This window comes from Ptiloglossa arizonensis, chromosome 7, assembly GCF_051014685.1.
Source record: "Ptiloglossa arizonensis isolate GNS036 chromosome 7, iyPtiAriz1_principal, whole genome shotgun sequence".
NCBI lineage: Eukaryota > Metazoa > Arthropoda > Insecta > Hymenoptera > Colletidae > Ptiloglossa > Ptiloglossa arizonensis.
Genome location: NC_135054.1, coordinates 4663310 through 4685986, shown reverse-complemented (window position 1 = coordinate 4685986; position 22677 = coordinate 4663310). Strand labels below are relative to the sequence as shown.

The 22677-nt window shown below is 32.5% G+C and overlaps 2 protein-coding genes across 3 annotated transcripts in view; one reads left to right on the top strand and one right to left on the bottom strand.

Annotated features, from left to right (window-relative positions):
- The window catches only part of LOC143148980 (uncharacterized), an 89636-nt gene extending 87969 nt beyond the window's left edge, over nucleotides 1-1667 (bottom strand). For both annotated transcript variants that reach the window (XM_076315859.1, XM_076315857.1), the window contains exon 1: nucleotides 1349-1667. Coding sequence is in view for 1 of the 2 variants with exons in the window: in XM_076315857.1 (XP_076171972.1) it covers nucleotides 1349-1395 (47 nt within the window). In the remaining variant the exon portion in view is untranslated. The remainder of the gene's footprint in view (nucleotides 1-1348) is intronic.
- Nucleotides 1-22677, top strand: part of LOC143149096 (uncharacterized) — a 178601-nt gene that overhangs the window by 122399 nt on the left and 33525 nt on the right. The window lies entirely within an intron of this gene.

The following is a 22677-nucleotide window of genomic DNA, read 5'->3' as shown; positions in this document are numbered from 1 at the left end:
TAAGATAAAATATTTCTCATAGTTGTCTGCAAAGTTCTTCAAAATCATACCGGATTTGGCAGAAAAGAAATATCATTGGTTTGCAATACAAATTAATGTGGCACAAAATGTTTATAACGTTATTATAATTTCACAAGTAACACAATATTAACAACTTTATCGTTTCTATAGTATGTGAGAAATACACAAATATTTCCGCTTAAAAATGTGTAAAAAATGTATCTTTTGAATTTTATCACTCTTATCGCAAACGAGGGACACTATCGTTCAGATAAAATGTATTGTATTTTAATGAAATGCAGTGTATAACATTTCAACCAACGAAAGTGCAGAGTGGAAAAATTTATATAAAATTAATCGTTTTAAAATGCTTCGAATAAATAATTCATAACTATAGTTCCTCCATCGATTTGTCTTGCAAATTCCCGATTTGAACATTCTTCTGTTAAAGATTTTGCTTTTCTAATCGCTTGATCATTTAGTGACGTTCCACGTTCCACAATAATAATATTATGAATAGTAATTATGGGACTCATATTCCATTTACGAATCACGTTTCTTCATTTGCTTCACTGATAATAATCAATTGTCTCTCTCGTCGTCGATAAACACGCGACTCGTGTGAAAACTTGTTTTCTTGTCATAGCAGGAAGGTAATTCTCAGAAATATTCAAAACAATAGGAACGGTTGCTAGTGTCCAGTCCATATTAAAAACATACGTTACAACGTACAAACACCGTGTAGAATTTCTTTTTATTTGCCTGAAATATTTACCGAAGACTATTCGAGCGAACAGTACACCATATAAAAATGTTTATTCGATCGAAAAATTATTCGAATAAACTTCCATCCGTACAATACAAAATGTAATTCGATTTTATCATTTAAATTGTACATTTTGTTCACCAAATAACAGATCAAAATTTGTTTACCTTTAATTCGTTATTCGAAAATTTGGCCTAAATGATAATTGAAACAATTATTCGACCATGATTAACTTAACACGCGTAAATAAAGATTTTGTTCGTTTTTAGTCTATGATAAGTTCGAAACGTAGAATAATCTTTGTATGCGACTGATCTCTAAATATTACTTTGCAAAATATTCCTTTTATTCACTGTTCTGCGATAGTCATTTATACCTGTACCAAGCGTTGCAGCTTGAACCGTTGAAATTAATTAAACATTTCCCATGTAACACTTTACACGAACGATTCCGTTTATCTTTTGTTCGTTGCTTGAAAAATTCACGTACTTTTGCGCATTGAATCAAAGTATGTTCACCGTTGAAAAATGAAATGGAATTAAAAAAAAATTGATCCGCACGAAATGTAACGCTATCACTCACGTTCGATTCGATGTAGCTCCGCTAGGTGTATCGATCCTCCGTGTCATCCTGTCGCAACTCTCATCCGCGGAACTTCCACTCGATGTGCACTTCGCTTCCTACGACGAGCACTTTATCTCCACCTTTGTACGCCCTTCCGCCTCGAACGTGGCTGGGAAACCCTTTCCGCGTATAGCGTTTAGCACGAGCTCGACACTACCGGCTTCCTTCACGGCGGACACGTGGCGTGCGTTGGGGATTCTGCGTGTCCCTCGCGATCGAGTTCGCGGCGATCGGTTGCAGCACGATCGATCGCGGTCGAGGTGTCACTGGTTCGGCACCGGCGAACATCCTCGCAATTTATAAAGCCTCGTCCGCTCTCTGACTTCGCTCCGTGTCGTCCGGCTCGTTATTATTCCCCTGCCAGTTAGCCGATTCCCCCGCCAAACTCAGTGGTACTAACATTCCACCCACCGTGTTACGCGCTCGCTTGGAAACGCGCGATCTCACGAGGATCACCGGCCGAGCTACGATCTCCAATTTTTTGTGAAACTCGGTACAATTGGTACAGGTACGAGCATCGAACAATTTTAGAAACATATATTCTTTGTCCACCGATATTCGCGTTCAAGAGATGGGATCTACCCTTAATGTTGCGAATGAAAATCTCTTTGACAAAGTCGAACGTATCCTATTCAATGCCACAGCTATTTCACATTACGCAAATAATCTTAAAAATGTTGAACGAATTGCTTATTTTATTTCTTCGTTTCTATGTGTTATTCGAGATACCTTCGAAAAATAACGATGACTGAAAGAAATTTGATTTTTCATCGGGAATCACCAGGTGATGGATGTCGCCGCTACAGCAGATGAAATCGTTTTTTTATAAATGTCTCTTTCGTTCAACAGCGCAAGATTTAACAAGGAGCATTATCCCAATTTGAATCTTCACATCATAGATAGAGCAACGCAACATTTTAAACATATGTTTTTCATCGGACGATATTCAGTTTTAAATTGGTTACTAGCCTTAAAGTTGTGGATGAAATACCCGTTTAACGAAACATCTCGAAAAACAAAGAAGATAGAAGAAAATTGTATTTTTGACCAGAGCGATCATGAGACTTGAGTATAAATTGAGTAGCCGCTCAGATTGTCTTTGTGCAAATATTCCATTGACCACAGTGACGCCACTTGTGACTTTGTGAAATTTGCATTCAGACCTTGTAGTTACTCGTTAAAATTTTATTCAATTTCAATAGTTTTCTCTATCTGCATTCGAGATGCTTGAACTAAACTGGTATTGCGTCCACAAGCTTGAGGGTTGTTTTCATACCTTGAACGTAAATATCTACCGATAAAAAGAAATACGGATTTAATGTTTTACAATATTCAGTATTTGCGCTTCTCGCCGTATCTTCTTTGATCCTTGCAAGGATATCCTGCAGGATCGAGCCGTTAGCCGATGATTTAGGACAGCATTGTTCACTGGGGAACAGTCAGCGTAACGGAGTCTCCAAATAGTGTTCCTCCGCTCGTGTTCCTGCGGAATAGGGAATACGCATCGAAGAAATCAATTTCCGTGTTAATATTTTTACTTTCGTTTCGCTCCAAACGTTAGATTATACAATGGAATTAGAATTGCAGAACAGAGTCGTTGCCTCGACGGTGAATGGTCAATAAATAGTTGAAACAGCTTGAAGTTCAGGACATTTGAAACCTTATTAGGACTATTCTGACTGGCCAGGTTAGTTTCTCTGGTTGTATTTCAAGTGATACTGCACGGTTGCTATTAAAGGTATGTAAAGAACATGTAACATTGTATGGAATCGATTACTGGTTAAAAAGGAAATTAATTTTTGCGTTAAAACTTTTAGATTAGTTTCATTGTACACTTGAAATGGTATGATAAATTATTTAGAATTGTAAAGTAATTTCAAAATTAATAATTCCTTGACAAAATAATCAAAGGATCTCCTTTCCAAAGATTATACCAAATATTGACAATGAATTGATAACTGGTGACGTATGAATAACTTTCGAAACATTTCTTTCCTTACTTGTTTGCAAGAAAATGAGAAAGATTCGAATATCTAAAATGAAAAAAATATAATTCACTCGTGTGTTGATCCACGAGTTTCCTTTCGATTCCGAACACTTTTATATAAGCGGAATACTACATATCTCGTGGAAATATTGGAACCAGTTGTAAGGAATGCTTAATTTTTAATAAGTATTTTTGAAACTGAAACTCCATTTTTATATTTATCGTTTGACAATACTTTTTCAGCATTCTATTGTAATAAAGTAACGGTGAATGTGTAACGGTGGGTGTAGAAAAATCTCAAAGTGTTATGTGCTTCTATGGGAACGAAAACAAATGATTTTCTACATGTATAATTATCATACTTTGGGGACGAATTAACTCATTGTGGAGATGTTTTCAAATACGAGATAGTCGAGTCGAGATAGCTTATTTCAGCTGTATTAGGTTAACAGAAAGCACTATTGAAATTGTACAAACTTTGCATGTTAAACTTGCTGCATTGTTGAAACTTTTAGATGGTTCCATTGCTAAATACCCACAAACAGCAGTCGAGTCAAATAAATTTCTCCTATATAGAAATATCCTCATAAATAAATGTTAAAACTACTATATATACTAAATAATTGTTTTAATAAGTTTTAAATAAAATCGAGTGACGAGAAAAGTTAATGGGACTTTTTATCATTGTTCAACGGAATTTTATTAAACATAAGCAAATAAATATTTACAACTTTTCAATGAAAAGAAATTTACAAAAACAAAGGAAATAAATAATACATTTCTGATAAATATTATAATGGTTATCTTAAATAATACACTGGTGCACTTAAAGAAGTAGTTTTAAGTATTAAGATTATGTTTAATTATACGTAATTATATCAGTTTAAAAATAAAAAAGGTTTTTCAATTCCTCCAAGAATTTATCGACCAACATGAATACTTTCAAGCAAAGATTCTCTCAAAGTAATTCGGCTAAAAATAAAACCAAAGTCACGTGTCACTGTGTACGATCGTATTTATATTTCACGGTATTAAACTTCATTGAATAACTTTTTTGCGATAAGTCACTGAATTTTATTTTTACAACACTTTTATAAGCGTCAGCAATCCAAACTCTATATCCAATATACTTTTATTTTCTGCTCTACGATAAACAGTTATTTATATTTTTATAAACTATTAAATTTCAATTTGCCAAAATTAATCGAACGTATCCTATTTAATGCTACAGCTATTTTACATTACGCAGATAATCTTAAAAATGTTGAACGAATTCCTTATTTTATTTCTTCGTTTCTATGTGTCGCGAATTCGAGATATCTGTTTAAAAATATCACCACGATTTATAACTAACAGATTTGTCTCCGTTGTTTCCTCGATAAATAAAGTTATTTGTACCTAGACAACGAATCGCTAAAATAAAAAATGTGAAACTAATTTTACGTTCATTTCGAATTTACGATAAAATAAATTCAATAATAAATAAAAGTTATTAATAAATTTAGAGCACGATTATAAGTGTCCTGGTAATTTTACACAAATCGATAGTCTTCTAACTGGATATAGTATATCGGAAATTTTAGACTTCGTACACGAATTATATTACTTCGTTCTCTGATTTTCTATAAACGAACCAATTCGCAGCTACACCCACCCAACTGATATTAAATTAAAAATTTTACACTCAATTACATTCAATTTGCGACAATTAACAGGCATTCAGATTTTATCGAAACGAATAAAAATTTTAGACGATTTGTTCGTTTTATTTTTTCATTCTTTCATTTTAGAATTTGAAGCATCCATTTACACACTATTCCTACTGTATTTTTTGTTTGTGATTTTCAAACAAATAAAACTATTCGTAACTGCGTACATACTACAATTAATCCAAACAATTATTAATTTACATGTCGTTCAATTTGCGAGCATTCGTTATTAATGGACAAGTATTGAACTTCTACCCAAGTACCACGTTTTATTTATTGTTTTCATTCTTCACCATTTCCACCGTATTTTATGTATTTCAACGAATAAACCCACTCGTAACTGTGCACGAGCTACTGCAAATAATAAAAGAAACTTTTATATTCGCAATTACGATTAAATCGCACCTAATATCAATGGACAAGAATGAAAATTTTGCACAAATTGATCGTTTTACAATATTTGCTCATTTTTACGCCTCGATTATTTAGTCACCTTAATCTATGAACAATACCACAATTTCCATCGATTTACGTTTTCCAACAAATAAAGGATCTCGTCTCTATACACGGACGAATGCAATTAATCTACGAAACTTTTAAATTCACATTACCGTTAATTCACGTGCACCCATTATTAATGGATATAAGATATTGCTGCTCGTTTTATTTTCTCTATTTCTACGTCTCCGGGATTTTGAGTCATTTCTTTATGAATGGCGACACGATTCTCGTATCTGGATTTGTTCCCGTGCAGACGTTTGCACGGTAGAGTACTTATCTCTTTTCCGACATGAAAGAGTTCGTTGCCGTTCGTCTGTTTCCTTCCATTTTTCATCTTGCGTGGGAAAGTTTGTTTAACAAATCATCAAATGTTCTTAGAAATCACAGCAGAAGAAAGATACCTTTCTTCCATTTCAGTTCGAGTAAATGGAAGTTAGTGTGACGATAACCAAGTTTTCCCATTGAAGCTCTCCCTGCCTCCAAAAATGCGACTTGTGAGGCTGCAACAAGTATTGGAAAATATTGCTCCAACAAGATAATATAAATTGGGTAAAAATTTATCTGAAAAAGTGTAAATATAATCGAAGTGAAATTAAATTAAAACAAGGTAATATAGTACTGAATAACTTTAAAGAAACAATTATCGTAATGTTAGTAAATAATTTCACGAGCAATATGGTTTCCTACAAAACGCTCGATAAAGTGATGAAAGTGGTGATATTAAAAAAATACTGCAGAAGTTACAAAATGTTATAGCAGGAGTTAAAAAGTATTATGGAGAAAAAATGCTTCTAAGAAAATAATAAACGTCGTATTGCACTATATTAAAAAGAGCAATCTTCGGAGATTATTGAATCTTTCCAGAAGTAATGTAATTCCTCCACGAAGTAGACAATAAAGCAGTAAAAAATAACAGCGATGGTCATCGTCTAATGACGATAATTTAATTTATTTTTATTGCCGTTAAAGTCTCTCGCATTGAATATTTTTAGCGATTCGATGATTATCCACTAAAAATGCAAAATTTTAGGAAATAGTAAACAAATTCAATGTTTGTAAATTTAGAAGACGCGGTGTCCCATTTAAATAGTTCCCCTCGAATATCTCCGAAACTAGATGAAAAACATTTTGAGATTCACACAACCAAAAAATATTGAAAAATGTACTTACATGTAAATATTAAAAATATTACTTGCAATTACGATCTAAAGTGTATAAAGTGAAATAAATCGTAAACTGTTACATTTTATTTCTAACCACACTTAAGTTTACAGTTGTTTACTCTGCAGTTGTTTCACCAAATTTTCTTTACTTTCTTTAGTCATTTATTTTCCACAAAATAATTTATTCTTTTTCTTATCCTTTGAATTATATAAACCATCTTTCCTTACTTTTATTATAAATACAATAATGTCATTACTAACAAAGATCCAAACAACAAGTCGAAACGTTTACAATATGACTAAACATATTTAACATAATTGTTCGTAACAGACTACATTATTTGCTAATTTACTAATTTTAGACATCAAACTAAATGCTCAATGGAGGCTACCAAATGCGTTTCTTCAACGTTGTAGCTGATAAGAGAAAAGTACTAACTCTCAACATTTCGAAAGTCGAGATCCATTAATGGTCGTATAACGCTAACCTGTTGATTCTTAATTTTAAATACTCGTAATTTCTGAAAGAATATATTCGCGTTAAAAATAAATTTTTCTCTTTCGAAGAATCTGAGCGAGTACCCTACTGAAACTTATTCAAAAGAAATCTTAAAATACAACCATATATATTTGTGTATGCCTTTACGAAATCGCGTTTAAAAATACGAGAATAAAATTTGTTTACTCGTACTAACCGATCGGACAAGTTAGAAAAATGGTGCATAAATTGTTTTCAAACGATAAAATTGTCTTTGACCGTTTCTTTAGGATGTTGAATTCGTATTTGAAATTTTCACGTCAAGAATTGATAAAACAATTTTGTTTCTTTTGCTCGATACTGATACGCCCAAATGTTTCCCAATTATTTACACAACACGGTTAAATGCGCCCACCGCGGGCGGATTAAGCTCGTTAATCACGCACTTGACTCGGGTTGCAGAAACTTCGTGTCTACAACTGTATGTATGTACATTGCATGTACCAACGTACACATTTCTTGGCTACGTGCTTTATGATCCGCTCTTTTACAAATCCGGCTTTATTTATGTTCATTACATCGCGAGCCGCAGTAACTCGGAGCACAATCAATTCGTTTAAGCGAACCCCAGCATTGCACTCCGTTTTGATTTTTATGGAATCCGCGCGGAGAACACTTGCAGGCGTTCATTATCGTGCCTTGCGCTTCGAAAAACGATGCACGTTACTCCGATGCGATTTATTGCGCCGATCGAAATAATTAGAGGATCGCCCACTAAAATTATTTCAGATTACATTACTGCTCGATATATAAAACTTTACGATTCCCTTCGACACGTTGCTGTCATTCCTTTCCATCACCGCTTCATTTACCAAAATAACATACAAGATGTTCAATTTAAATAACGTATGATCTCATTAATCATCGTCAATGTTAGTATATATCTGTTTTCTCGATGAAATCCAGGAAAACTATTTATTAATTAACCAAGTCACATCGCAACGGTACAATATACAATTGAAACATCATTGTTTGAATTAATAGGATTTATTGAAGAAGATATAGGCTCGTTCAGATAACTACAGAAAGTAACAATATTTCGGTCGTATCAAGGTTGAGGACCGATTTCCTATGGGTAATTCTATGCTTTAAATGTACGTGTTTCAAACGTAGAAACTAGGAAACACAACGCGAAATATTAGAATTCTTATTTTAGATGTAGGTATACTTCGAGAAGAAATAACTCAAAAGATTAAAATTATTATTTCAGGATGTATCATTCGAAATCTCATGCATTGGATACTATAAACGCGTATCCACATTATTTCATCTTTGTAAAATCATTGATTTTTTTTAACTTACCCAACGTATCTCTTCCCTTGTATAATTTTAAATTGAATTGTCGAAGAGGGAAAAATATACGATTGAAAACATTATCATTAAAACCGACAAATAAAGGAATTGTTTACCTACGATTAAAAAGAATTTAGAATTTTAATTTTAATGTTTACTTGGAAGCGAAAATCAAGATTTAACGAATGAAAAATACACAAGCTTTTTCCCACAACACGTTGAATAAAAATTATAATCTGAATTGTAGAATGAAATATTTCACAATGTATGAACAAAGAGACATCATACTACACGATTGAATAAACACTAATTACATGTTTTTCGATATCCTAATTCAAATTTAGGAATCATAAAAAGTAATTTTCTTTCGTAAAAACTAGTCCTTGAAAGAAATTTTCTTGGGTAAAATATTATATGAATTAATGTTAATTATAAAAATCCCTTTTCAAGAGACCTTAAAAAACAATAATAAATTGTAGTAAAATACAAAATTAATTTAACTCGATTATTAGAAATAATAATGAGTAAACAATTAAAGCTTACGAAAACCATATTCTAAAATTTAATTGCAACGCGATATCGTTGCAAGATGATTTTACTCGTCTATTATTCGTATAAAAGCTTTCGCATTTTTAAATTTACCGAACGCAGTTATACTGTGACATTAAGTTGCCGCCAAATATTTTGACTGTTCAAAACCACTTCCTCGACCGTGATTGATGTCACTAACTACCGCCTCACTTACGTTATTGCTACGTGCCTCCGTATACGAAAGTTTCACGAAGAGACGAGAGATGGAGTGGCAGTGTATCTATAGGTGGTAGTAGATTGGAAGTTTCTCCTCAATAGTCGTGAGCGATCGAAATATTTGACGCTCAGCATAATACAGATAATTACTGTATATATTAAGGGAAAACTAGTTTCTTCTGAAACGAAAACATTTTAAGAGTAAACTAGGACTTACCTTGTCTATTTCGATAATAGGCTTTTCTAAGATCAACATTTCGACTCATCGATGTTCTACTGCTTCGAAAACGTGCATCAACATCTCCTTATATCAAACAAATTTTTATCCATAATTTTGTATTTTAGTAACACATAATTCTATTAATACATATTATAGTTATTAATACATATTTCGACAGTAAAAATAAGAACAATTCTAAAATCGTTTCAGCAGCGGCTATTATGTAAACAAGTGCGATATTTCGTTTAAAAAAATATCGATGATATTAGCAGCTCGTATAAAAATTCTGCTTCATCATTACACGCGCCCCATAAAACAATGTAATTTTGTCGTAAAAAGTTTTTTCGTAGAGCACACAAATAACGAAGATATTCAAAGTGGACAAACATGATTTCACAAATATGAAAATTCACTGTAAAATTACGTTGAAATAATAAACTTATTGTCTACATATGGAAGCAAGGTAGTTCTGTACAGGTACGTAATAAATATTATATATTCATAATATTGTAAAAGTAAAACTAGCGTGTACAGAATTATCAACATCGATTAGTAAGTGCCTGAAAGTTAACCTGTTCGATCCAAAAGTTCCACTTCTAAACACTAATTACATGTTTTTCGATATCCTAGCTTCAAATTGAGGAATCATCAAAAATAATTTTCTTTCGTAAAAACTAGTCCTTGAAAGAAATTTTCTTGGGTAAAATAATGTATGAATTAATGTTAATTATAAAATGCCCTTTTCAAGAGACCTTAAAAAGCAATAATAAATTGTAGTAAAATACAAAATTAATTTAACTCGATTATTAGAAATAATAATGTGTGAACAATTAAAGCTCACGAAAACCATATTCTAATTATATTAAACTCATAAGCATCGCATACTCTAATCACCGTCACAATATGTATTTCCTCTGTACACGATTTAATTATTAATCAACCTCTTAGAGAAAATTCTTAAAATTCTCGCTATTTTAACCTTCCTTTCCACTGGTTTCTTGAACAAAAGGCGCAATTCATATTTCTGATGCACCAATTTACACGAAAGAATTTCACTAATTTAGAAATGAAATTCCAATTACGTAAAAATTAATCGATCATTTCACGACACGGATTATTGGATGAATGAAGAGCGGTAATTATTTTCCAGCGGATAATAGTCACGTTGATCGTAATTTAAATAAGTGACCGGACACGCGTTGCTCTGTCACGGTTGGTTGGAGATGCTCGACGTTATTAATAATTCATTCATAGCTGTAAATTGAAACGCAGTCGAACGACAATTCCCTGCAATCGGATTAATCTCTTGCTGGGGCCGAACGAGGAAAACGAAGAATTGTTAATCTTGTAATCGTACATCAAGCTGTCAGTAATGACATACACAATGAACCCTCGATTTTTGTTTAAAATCAGGATTATCAATGGCAATATGCAGTTAGATGTGTTATCGAGTATCAGCGTCGATTATAATTTGACATTCATTGTAAGATACAATTTATAATTACTAATGGATAATTACTAATGAATACTTTACAATTATTTCGCTGATCATAATTTAAACGTCAATTATAAGCATTTAAATTTTAATTACAATCCCATCAAACTCTAACTTAATTTAATTAAAATGATGAATAATTATTAATTATTCTTATTGGACTTGGTGGTACCATAATTTTGCCATAATTTTGTGTACATTATCTAGAATTAAATCAAATTTAATTGAATTGAAATCCTCTACGTGGTTTGATCAATTATTGCATTTATATATAAAACGTTATAACACGGTGATGTATCTTTCAAAATAATTTTAACTTGCTTCTAAAACATAGAAACTCTTTATTCAATAATTACCGATGAATTTTAATTAAAAGCGCAACAGAAATTGGATCTTTTACGACTTTGTAAGAACAGCAAATAATTTTTACTTTTTTCGGCTTAACGATTAGTAAAAATATGTTTCCACTAAGTAGAGTATTTAAAATGTTTTTGTTTCTATACAAACAACTCCAATACAAATTATAAAACGATAAAATTATATAAATATGCTTAGAGATATGCTTAAATATACTGATCTTGAATCCTAAAAGAAAGGTATTTCTTTATTAATTATTTGCTCAAATGAATATTTTTTTCTATTTCAAGAAACCATATATTTTTTTCCATAAAAAATATTAATTTATTCGATCAAGCTAATTTATTCAACGAGTAAAAATACTACCATTGTTTACTGGTAACACAAAGATAACGATAAAAGCACCTTGTGTCTTTAAACTTGACACGAATTTTTGCAAATTATCTTTAAAATTTTAAAATGTAGGAAAAACCTATTAACAAAGAAACTGTACAATTTGAAGAAGGCGTTTATATGTGAAAACGCAGAGAACATTCGGAGGTCAACTTTATTTTCTTAATCGAATAGTTCAATTTTTTATAGCAGAGTTCATTTGTCAATGCTCCTACTTAATTACGAGTACTTGGCCTATATTTGTTTTTGTCTTAAATTTGTAATATTGTGAAGAGAGTCTGCATGTAAATTAAAATTGTTCAAAAAAGTAACGCCTGACTGTGACATGTATTTGATTTATTAAAGAAAAAAGGTATCGAAAAAAATATAGATTGCCGTTTAAGAAAAAACGAATCGATGACCTTACGTTCGCGTAAAAAATTGTCTTAAAAAAATCATTATACTGCTGTTGGACGTATCCTTTTAAACAGTGCAATTCTATCCCGATGACTTGTTTCGTAGAACCGTAAATGAAGAGATATTTAAATGTAGTAAATATTTCACTTTTTATGTATATGTATAATTGCAGTTCATTAATGTAAATAGAGTATCGATATGTAAATTATCTACGCGAAAGAACTATAATATGGTATATAATTCTAACGGAAACCTTTCAGAACCACTGTATATGTACGTATAAGATGAATAAAGTAAGTTTTGTGTTAATCCTGTCTTCGACCCAACAGTTACAACACCATCTCATTCAGACTGATAACCATATTTAAAGGTGCTCCGTTCCCAACGGTTTAATACAGTACACCATTTCTTATGTTACGTGCAATAAAATTTTACAACTTCTTGTACGATGGCAGTAACACCACAATATATCTTTAGATACGACGGTGTAAATATACTGCTTGGCCAACTAGGACATTGTTTACCGTTAGAATATCTCTTAATGATATCACTGTTTAAAAACAACGTATCTCAATGTCTGGACTGCGATGAATACCGAAACGAACGCGTCAAAAAGATTGCACGATTTTCAGGTACAAATCGGAGTACACGAGAAACCTCTTTCGAAGTTGACACTACAAGAGAAGTAGAGGATTCGAACAACCGGGTACTTCTTTCTCGTTGCCCCCGACACGATCGCCAAACGTTTTTCTAGTTGTGCGAGCACGAAATTCTTCAACTGTGACAATATCGAGTTTCGTGTGCCACGTATTGAATAATTTCGCAAATTATAGAAACTATTTGCAGAAAAACTGACTTGGACAGTAGTAAATGGTCTCGATTCAATATTAATTGCTTTTATAAAACGGTTACCCTAACTGCGTGGTATAAAGTGACTATTAACCAGTTGGAAAGGCCAACAATGAAGTGATTCTTAGAAGCGATTTAAAAATACAAATTACGATTAATGGATCTCGTTAGATCACCATAAAGAAGGTCTAATGGTACAAAACTTACAGTAACAAAAGTAATACGAGCATAGTTAAGTTTATCTTCTAAAATAATAAGAAAACTATAACATTATAAAGAACCAATCCTACAGAGTAACTTTTATCTTTTAAACCGTAATACAAGAATGAAAAATATTGTACTACTCTAGCGAAGAATGTTAAAAATACAAAAATCTTAAATGATATACCGAAAGTAAAGAAAATCGAGCAAACATGCTGGTCACTAATATGAGAATGTGTTAGCATTTTATAATAATATAAACAAAAGTCGTTAATTTGGAAAAATAAAAATAACTACTTACGTGATAAAAAGTGTTTATTAAGGATGAATTTGTCCAAAATGGATGAACCAATCAACACCCGAGCGAAAAGGTTATATTTTATAAAGGGAAGTCATTATCGTAGAATCTCTTTAAGAACATGAAAATAATTATTGTGTGCATAAAGCAATAATATGTACATCATTGTTGTTACAAGTAACTGTTAAATGCTGAAATTTTATGTACTTTTTCGCACACACGTCGTTGACTTCTCCGTTAAGTGGTAAATTTTTCAATCCTAATTGTGTGACGTTAGTAAAAGCTTACCAACATCTTTAATATGTAAATATAAATAATTTTCATTACATTTGCTCTTATTACTGTTTGCCGTATCAACGAAATAGCTGTTCTAACAATCAAATTATACTTTTTTCTTTTGATTAAAATTGCACCCAATGTATTGCATTATTTGTATGAACATTATTATCCGTATCGTCATTGTTACATCATGATAATATATTCTTTTAAGTATTATACATTTAACCTTTTAACCACTATCCAAGTATACTCGTGCATAAATATCAATATTATTCTAGCTTAGTAAATAATCCTACAAGATATTTTACTTCGATACTTAATTTGTACATATGTGTACTATATATATTTATAAATACATCGCTTCCGCAAATCAACAGTGTCCACTCTCCAAATTGTTAGTAGTTTTTTGCTGTATCTTCGAATTTTTTAAATAATCGCAACGGTCATTATATACCAACCACCCTATATACCTGAAAGTGTTCTTTTTCCAAGGTATGAGCATATTTCGGTGGAGGAGGAGGTTTGCAAAAATACATGTCAAGTTCAAAGACACAAGGCGTTTTTATCGTTATCTTTGTGTTACCAGTAAACAATGGCAGCACTTGTACACAGAGAATTTTTCTACCCTGATTAATTCACTCGTAAAAAGGTTAATGCTGCACACCGTGGACCAAAATTCGTGACGTAAATGTAGTCAAGGAAATTCAATTGCTCAAAATGAAACGAAAATAAAAAATAACAAAATTGTATTAGAGGCTTCTTTTACGAGAATAAATGCATTTGAAAATCAATCCAATACGCGTACACATAATTGATAACTGCCACTACGAATTTCTCTAGAAGCGGATACTGAGATCTTTTCTGCACAAAGTATAATACAATGTCGGCTACTATCATTGCTATAATTACTCACGCGATAATGCATTCTCAATGCGTGCAGAAGACATATCAGACATCCGTAATAATGCGGGCGTACTAAATTCATTTTCAAATGTATTTTTCTCAAAAAGGAAGCTTCTGATGCAATTTTGTTATTGTACATTTTCATCTTATTCCGAGCCATAGAATCTCACTGGTCCCATTTGTACCATGAATTCTGGCTCGCTGTGTACACGCGAAATGTCTCCGTTCCTGGTGAAAATTATGCATTCGATTGTAAACTTTTAATTAGATGCAAGACAATTGGGCGTTGTGGTACACTCGAGTAACTGTTCTGTAACTTTTGTGTGCTCTATGTTGATTCGAGTGATCTTCACTCGATCCTTTCGGCTGTACCCTGCGGACAGTCTTTGGTAGAAATCAACGATCGTGTATTTTTAATGTCCTCTGTTTCCTCTAATCTAACATGAGTCCAGCCGCTGCTTACACAACATTGTAACGCGCAAATTTCTTGTCCTCGTCTGACGCAATCACGAGGATTCGGTTCAAGGGTGCACCATGTAAATGCGAAACGAGGAAAGAATGGAAAAGAACGAGAACAATCGAGCGGTGACTCGATAAAAAGGTCGAACGTTGAGAGAACGTTTCGCAAACGAGTGTTTAAGGTGCAAGGTTACCGTCCAGTCTAACAATTCCAATTGACATTGCATCGGTACAATCTTGGCTGGATGCATGCTGACTAGCTGACCGAATGTCAATTATATCTTGCCGCGTCAATTCAAATTACCATGGTGATTGCTATTTGACGAAGTGACACCGAAACAGAAATGACATTTGTAGTACATCATCTCGTGTGTTCTTATTGCGTTTTGCGTGACACAATTGTGCTTATAGATGTTTCGTCCTCGTCAGTCTATAGAATTTATCTTGTTTCCATTATTCGCAAACGCTAGAATTCTTTCTTTATTCTGGAATTCGATTCACTTAGATGGCAAACTGTAACTCGGAGACACATTTTTCTTAACGGTGGAGTTACGAGCAATCGTATATTTATACAAGGTGGACCCAGAGCGCAACGAAACATATGCAAAGAAATTTCTCAATTCCATTTCTGGGATATGTTTTCTGTTTACGTTTTTACAAATTGTGTAACGATACTGACGATTACATGGCTAAAAATAATACAACGAGATTTTGTAGTTCATTTATTTCTATTATACAATCTTGCAATTTTGTTATTGTACAAATTATTGAAAAGTTTGTACGTAAGGGTCAATTAAAGAAGCACGAATTAATCGTAATTACCATAAAATTCTGTGCGTACATTATTCGTTCGTCTCTAAATTGAAAGTCGCGAGTGTGAAATAAGAAAACTCACCTTCGTGAATCAATACTTTTTCATAACGCGCGCTTCGGTGTAAAATAATTAAATCCTTGCGGTTTCTTGATAAGATTTACGCGAATTTACCTGTTCACAAAGTAAGTATTACGAGGGTGTTCGGTAAATGTCTATGTCCTCCAGAGTCTTTGGTTGTAAAATCACCTGACGCATCGACCCGAAAACTCGTGGCACGAAAGCAATTCGTGGAATTTAATTAAGCCCTGTGATTTTTTTTCAACTGCTAGCTTTACCTACTTCGTCCTTGTTCTGACTGAAGTAGACGCGTATTGAAGATTCTTAGTCAAACGATTAGCTTAAGTTCACTGAAACGCCCGAGCATTTTGCAACATCGCGTTTTAATGGGTATTACCGAAACGAGATTTTACTCACTGCAAAAACATCGTGTAATGTAATAAGTTTGTCCGATTCGTATCACTTGCTAAAAATTTCTAGTTCAGACTATACAACTGATCAAATATTATCAATTAATGAGTAAAAATAAGACGAAAGTATTATATACGTGTGCTACGAAAAATGTTTCTTCAAAAATTTACAAAGAAGAGAAAATTCGAAACGTCAATATTCTATTGTGCGTAATGAAAGTAATCTTTAATAATTGTAACACGTAACTTTAATAACCTTTATTTTATACCATACGTCGAATAAATTTTTCTTTCACATTTCCTTATTATGAATGCTAACATTCTACCAGGATTTTTTAAAATATTACAAAGAAAGTAAATGTACTTCAAACAACACAAATGTAAAAATGACAAACATTTAACACTTTATATTTTAATTTAAATGAAGTAATTTGTTTGCATTTAAAAAAAAAATACATGATTTTTGAAACCTTAAGAACCAAAATAATTATATTTAAGGTTAAGACGCATATTTATTTAATAATTATGATTTATTTTAAAGATGATTTTGAAGTAGAAACTAAAAGTGTTCAATTTTACTTGTTCGTTAATGCTTAAAAAATCGTATATTTTAATTCATATTTTATTCCCGTCTAATATACTATTGGAGTACACGTATGTATGTGGATATTGAAAAAATTCATTCATTTTTAAACAAATTTTATACATAGTACTACATGTAAAACCATTTTGACACCGTTTACACCTCTCGAGTTTAATGGCGTCTACTACTTGGAGGTTGTTTTCAGTCTTCGAGAAGAGTTGGTATTCTCTTGGCGTACAATAAACAAGATTGAAAGGAACGGTAGTTGCAGTGTCCATCGAGAAGAAACTTGAACTCCTTGCGAAGTCGATTCTCAAGAGCCGCGCGAATCAATTTCATTAGTTTCATTGTGGCTGTTTCCCATCAACATTCACTTGAAAAGAAAGCGATTGCACTGAATATAATTAAAGATACTTTTAAAACATCACCCGCTGAAGTACCCTTTAGCTAAGCACCCCCGGTGGAAATGCGAAAGGACAAAGAAATATTTTTGCAAATTCTTGATAGGAAGATATTTATCTAGAATTTTTCAATCTGCGCGTTGCTGTGAGTTTGTAAATTTGTGTTCATTTCAATGAATTTCTTGAACCAAATTTTCTTACATTGATAATAATATCTCTAGTGTAAACTAATAATTCTTACTGCACGTATTATTCGCGAAAAAATTATTAAAATACTTATATACTGCAACAAATTACTAAATCAAAATGAAATTAACAATTTCAAGGAGAAACGTATTTCCCAGCCAAAATATTAATAATAAAAGATAATAATTGAAATGATGAAAAATGAAAAATTTAAATAATGCTTTATTACGTGTGATAAATACCTAAAAATATGACATCATACTTTTCATTTCAAGAAACAGTCTTGGTCGTAATAAGGTTCTTATTGCACCAGGTTATCATTGGAACATAAAACCTGGCATACGAACAACAGAATGGTGAGAATTTTCCTGATGTCATTCTTCTTAGTAAAAGTAATTGATAGATCACCGTTCTAAGGTCTACCATAAAACATTACACGATTTTGGTCCGCGGGAGATAACGTGCTTTCTACTGGCCCATATCGATCAAAGATAAACGAACAGAAATTTATAAGTAAATTATTCATTCAATGAGGAAACATGTAGGTACTACGAGTGTTGTCCTTGTGTCTACGAATGAAAAAAGTACACACTAATTGATGAATTAACTTGATCGATACATTAATTACGCGTGTTTCTTCTTCATAAAGTTAAGTAATAGAAGTGTGCATAAGTAAACAGTACTATATTATTTCCTTGTTCGTCTCTTGACATTGATTTGTTTGTTTACTCGACAATCAGAGCAATATTACAATATAAGGAAAAAAGAAAACAACGCAACTGTATTTAATTAATATTAAAATTTCTAATTATTATCTTCTCTATTTCAAATTACCATATATTCTAAAGGGGAGTCCATATTTAATAAAACTATCTATTAAAGCTATGGTGTGTTAACATTTTGTAGGGTATCTATCCATTACAAAATTAACTCATTATTATTTGGTTAGTATTATATTTTCCATATAGCTTAATTTTTCAAATTAGCTTTAATTAGATCCTAAAATGTATACTAGTTACCATCAATTCTAGTGTTTCACCGTTGGTGACCAAGCAAGTCGCGTGTAAACTATTGTCATTGATTCTATCTCTCGGCCTTCTTCGATCGAACGACTTGCACACTCTTGTGAAAAGAACGCCAATACAATTTCCGTCTGTTCTCTGAAAGTCTGATTGTAAGTTACGGCACTCAAGCTGTGGCAGATAATTGCGTTCCTTGGCGAAACTTCTCGCGTTAACTCTCCTTTCAAACCTGCTACGTGTTGAAATCCATGGCCAAAGCGAGTGTAGTTGATATAAAGTTCATCTTTCAGCAGGCATCCACGTTAAGAGACTGAAAGTATATAATTACTTTATACTCGTTACAATTTGCAAACGATAATGGTATCAATTTGCAAATTTTTGGTTAGTGGCTGGTTCGAAGGTTGGATGAATTTCTGCCATAGCGGTTAACCCTAGCGTAACCAAAGTTGGGTTACCAGAAACCCTCCGACTTCAGAACGATAATATATACAATAATGAAACTCCTTATAATAGAGATGAAACGAAGATCGTGTTACAGATGTAATAATTATATTTTTATATTTTACCAGATTAATTGCCAAAACAAAATTTAAATTATTTAATCTAAATAAATATATTTACACTATTATATCAATTATAACAATTTCATGACTGTTTTGTACATTTACATTTTATTTCGTGCAAGGTTCTTATTAACTTAGCTACGTATTTTCTAAATATGAATAAAAATTGCAATGTCTGTATTCCTCTTACATACATATGTTTATAAGCTTCGTACAAAATAAAAGTTAAGCTAGCTCAAATTGGTACAAATATCAATTTTTTCAATTATTCATAAAAATTAATTTTTGTTTTATTAGATGTAATGAAATTATTAGTAGATGCAATGAGACCGAGTAAGTATCGTTTATTTATAATTCGAAAATTTATTATCCTGCAAAATATTTTACATTTTTTTGTATTTCTTAAATAGTTGTATACGTACCTACGCGTATTATTGCTTAGTTCGATTTATAAAACTACACATTCGTCGCACACTTATCTAAATTTCTGCGATTGGTTTAGACGAACAATTTCCATACTTCTGTTAACAACAATTCTACATTTCATCGTTACAATTTTGAAAATTCCCAATTCTGAGAAATCACAATTCTTAAAATTGGTAAAGTCGAATGACTTTACACTGTATGATAATTTTATTTATTACTCGGTGTGCGTAGAGTTTCACTGAACGAATTAGTGATTTGTACGAAAGTGTATAAATACAAATTGTCGGAATTTTAACTGTACGTCCATGTAAATTGTTTTGTCTCGCCGGTATGAAAATTTCCATCTCGTAACCTATACGGGTTTTTCCTACGCTGGGAAATCTTTGACGAGAGTACGGAAATGCATGATTTTCGCGTTACCGTACGCTTGGCAACTTTGTGGGTTTTCCCGCTTTTGCGCTTAATCTCTGAATAACGCTAGCCAGTATGGTGGTTTTGAACCATTTTTAGGGGCTGATGACTGAAGAGGATTACCGAAACGCGTGCTCGTAGACCCCAGCCTGTTTAATCGTTACGGTCACGCAGAGATCATCGAGGATGTTCTTTTCATAGGTCCAGCATTACGATCTATTGGTGCAATTTCTCGAAGAGAACTTGTATTTACCTACGTGGCTAACAATTCTTGTTCCCAATTATCCAACGAACTGCAAGTCTTGACCGTAAAACTGGTCGATTCGGTACAGATTGCACCAATACATTTTTCATATTTGCATTATATTGCTCATAAGTTACTTTATATTGTAATACGAAAAAAAATTGCAATTAGTCCTCTGGTAGAGAAATCAGTTCCCATCGTACTCAACTGAAACGATTCTTCGATTTAAAGGGTCAAGGATACCTTATGACACAGTGATCACTTTCACTATCTGTGACAACAAGGTAGTTGATATTCGAAGACATACATAAATATTGACCAGCCTTCTGTTTACAATTGCAAGGTTGGGCGTTGAGTTTGTTTTGGGAAATGTCGGTCTGCTAGTGCAGAGAAGACTGGTTTTGAATCCGGATGAGCCGAGCAGGCAGTTCGCCAAAGCATTTCCTTTCACACTTACCGTAGTATCTCGATTGTTATGCTGCACGTTGAACTCTCCGCATATCACGTGCTAATTAGACTTTTTTTTTCTTTTACTGTAATTGTAAGTATTTGAATTGGTCCGTGAGCCGTGTGAAGAATTCCAAAGCATGACCTTGAGGACAGTTACGTGACTACTATTCGGATTCTTTCGTTGTCCGTTATACGAATTCGAATCTCTGCGATTTCGATTATTCGAGAATTTACGATCGACCGCAGATAAAATTCTTGATAATCGTATAGTTTAGGGGATTCTGTTCCAATGATTCAGTTCCTTGTTATATATATTATCAAGGACACTTTTCCGAATAACTCTGAAGAAGTTTCAACCCTTATTCATTTCTAGATAAAAAGTTATTTACTAGAAAAGTTTGAAAAATGTAGCACTTATTTTCGATAATTGTTCGATGAAGGTTATCATTTTCAACAACTTTTCCCTATATATAGAATCACCGACCGTACATATATTTCAATATACCGAAAGAATGTTTCAATTTACAGCAATCAAAGTTACTTGCTTTTATGGCAAGCATTGTTTCGATTTAAGGTAAACAATGATCTTGAATTCCGACTTTAACGACCGTAGTAATTATAATTCACCGTTATATACATCCAATAAATAGAAATATCATAGAAAATGAATGCTATAGTTTTCAAAAATTTTTTGTTAATATTCTTTTAATGAATAATAAGAGACGCCTAAAACTTTTCAGAAGCTACTCAAGAGAATGTTCTTAACAACGTGTGTCGAGATTAAAATCCATCGGAGCTGAATCCTCTAAACTGTCAGGATCCTCTCGTAAAACAATATAATCTGAAAATTATATCTTGGATTTATTGTTGCAATGTGATTCATAGGTTAGTTCTGCATCAATATCAGTTATATTTACATTGTTCAGTACGATGGAATTGCTTCGTTTAGAAGCATAACTGGACATAACTAGAAATTAAGAACATATTATTGTATACGAACGGAAGATTATTGAAGCACTTACAAAGAGCACTTTTGATTAAAAATTTAAGTAAGTGGTTAACCAAAAGCGTTACTTCATTTTTTCTTGTACCAAGGAAATGACATAAGCCACTTCGGTAGGTAAATGGTAAGAATTGGAAATTTTCAGAATTGTGATGATGAAATGTAGAATTGTTGTTAACAGAAGTATGGAAATTATTACAGGTTTTTACTGTGTCAGTAAACAACTTCGATATCCATATTTTGAGACAAATTTATTATATATTAGACAAGTGTATTACCAACCATCGACACTGTATAACGTGTGTCATCGGTAAGTGTGTTTCCTTTTTTCAATCTCAATGTGTCTTGTTTAATAAAAAATACATTAAAATTTCGAAGAAATTTAGATGAGAAGAAAGAAAAATTTAGAGAAGAAAGAAAGAGTAAATTTTCCCGTAAGACCCGAGACTGCCTCGTGGAAATAATTAGAAAAGGAATTCAGGACGATAAACTTGGAAAAATAGTTGTTCATAGATATTAAGCCATTAAAGAATTCGTAGCGGTTGTCGTCGAGTGAAAAATCGGTACTGAGAAATTGATTAAGAATCACTCCCGAGAGAATAATCATGAGAATTCGACAAATATGCGGAACCCATTGCTCAAAGTTACCATCAAAGACATTCCTGCATGTTGAAATTCTGTAGAAATGAATTTACATTGACAGTTGCTACATACCACTTGATTACGTATGTACACTGCTACGTTAGAGATAAACTCTTAATACGTGTAATTTGAACACCGGTAGACTCTTCCAAAGTAGTTCAGTGATAATAATATGTAATTAAACATCTCTTTGTCCGTTTCCATTTTTGAAAACACCGCTGAAAGTCTTCTAACAAGAACCCGACAAACTTTTATCGTGTCAATTTTTCTCCTGTCAACATCGTCAA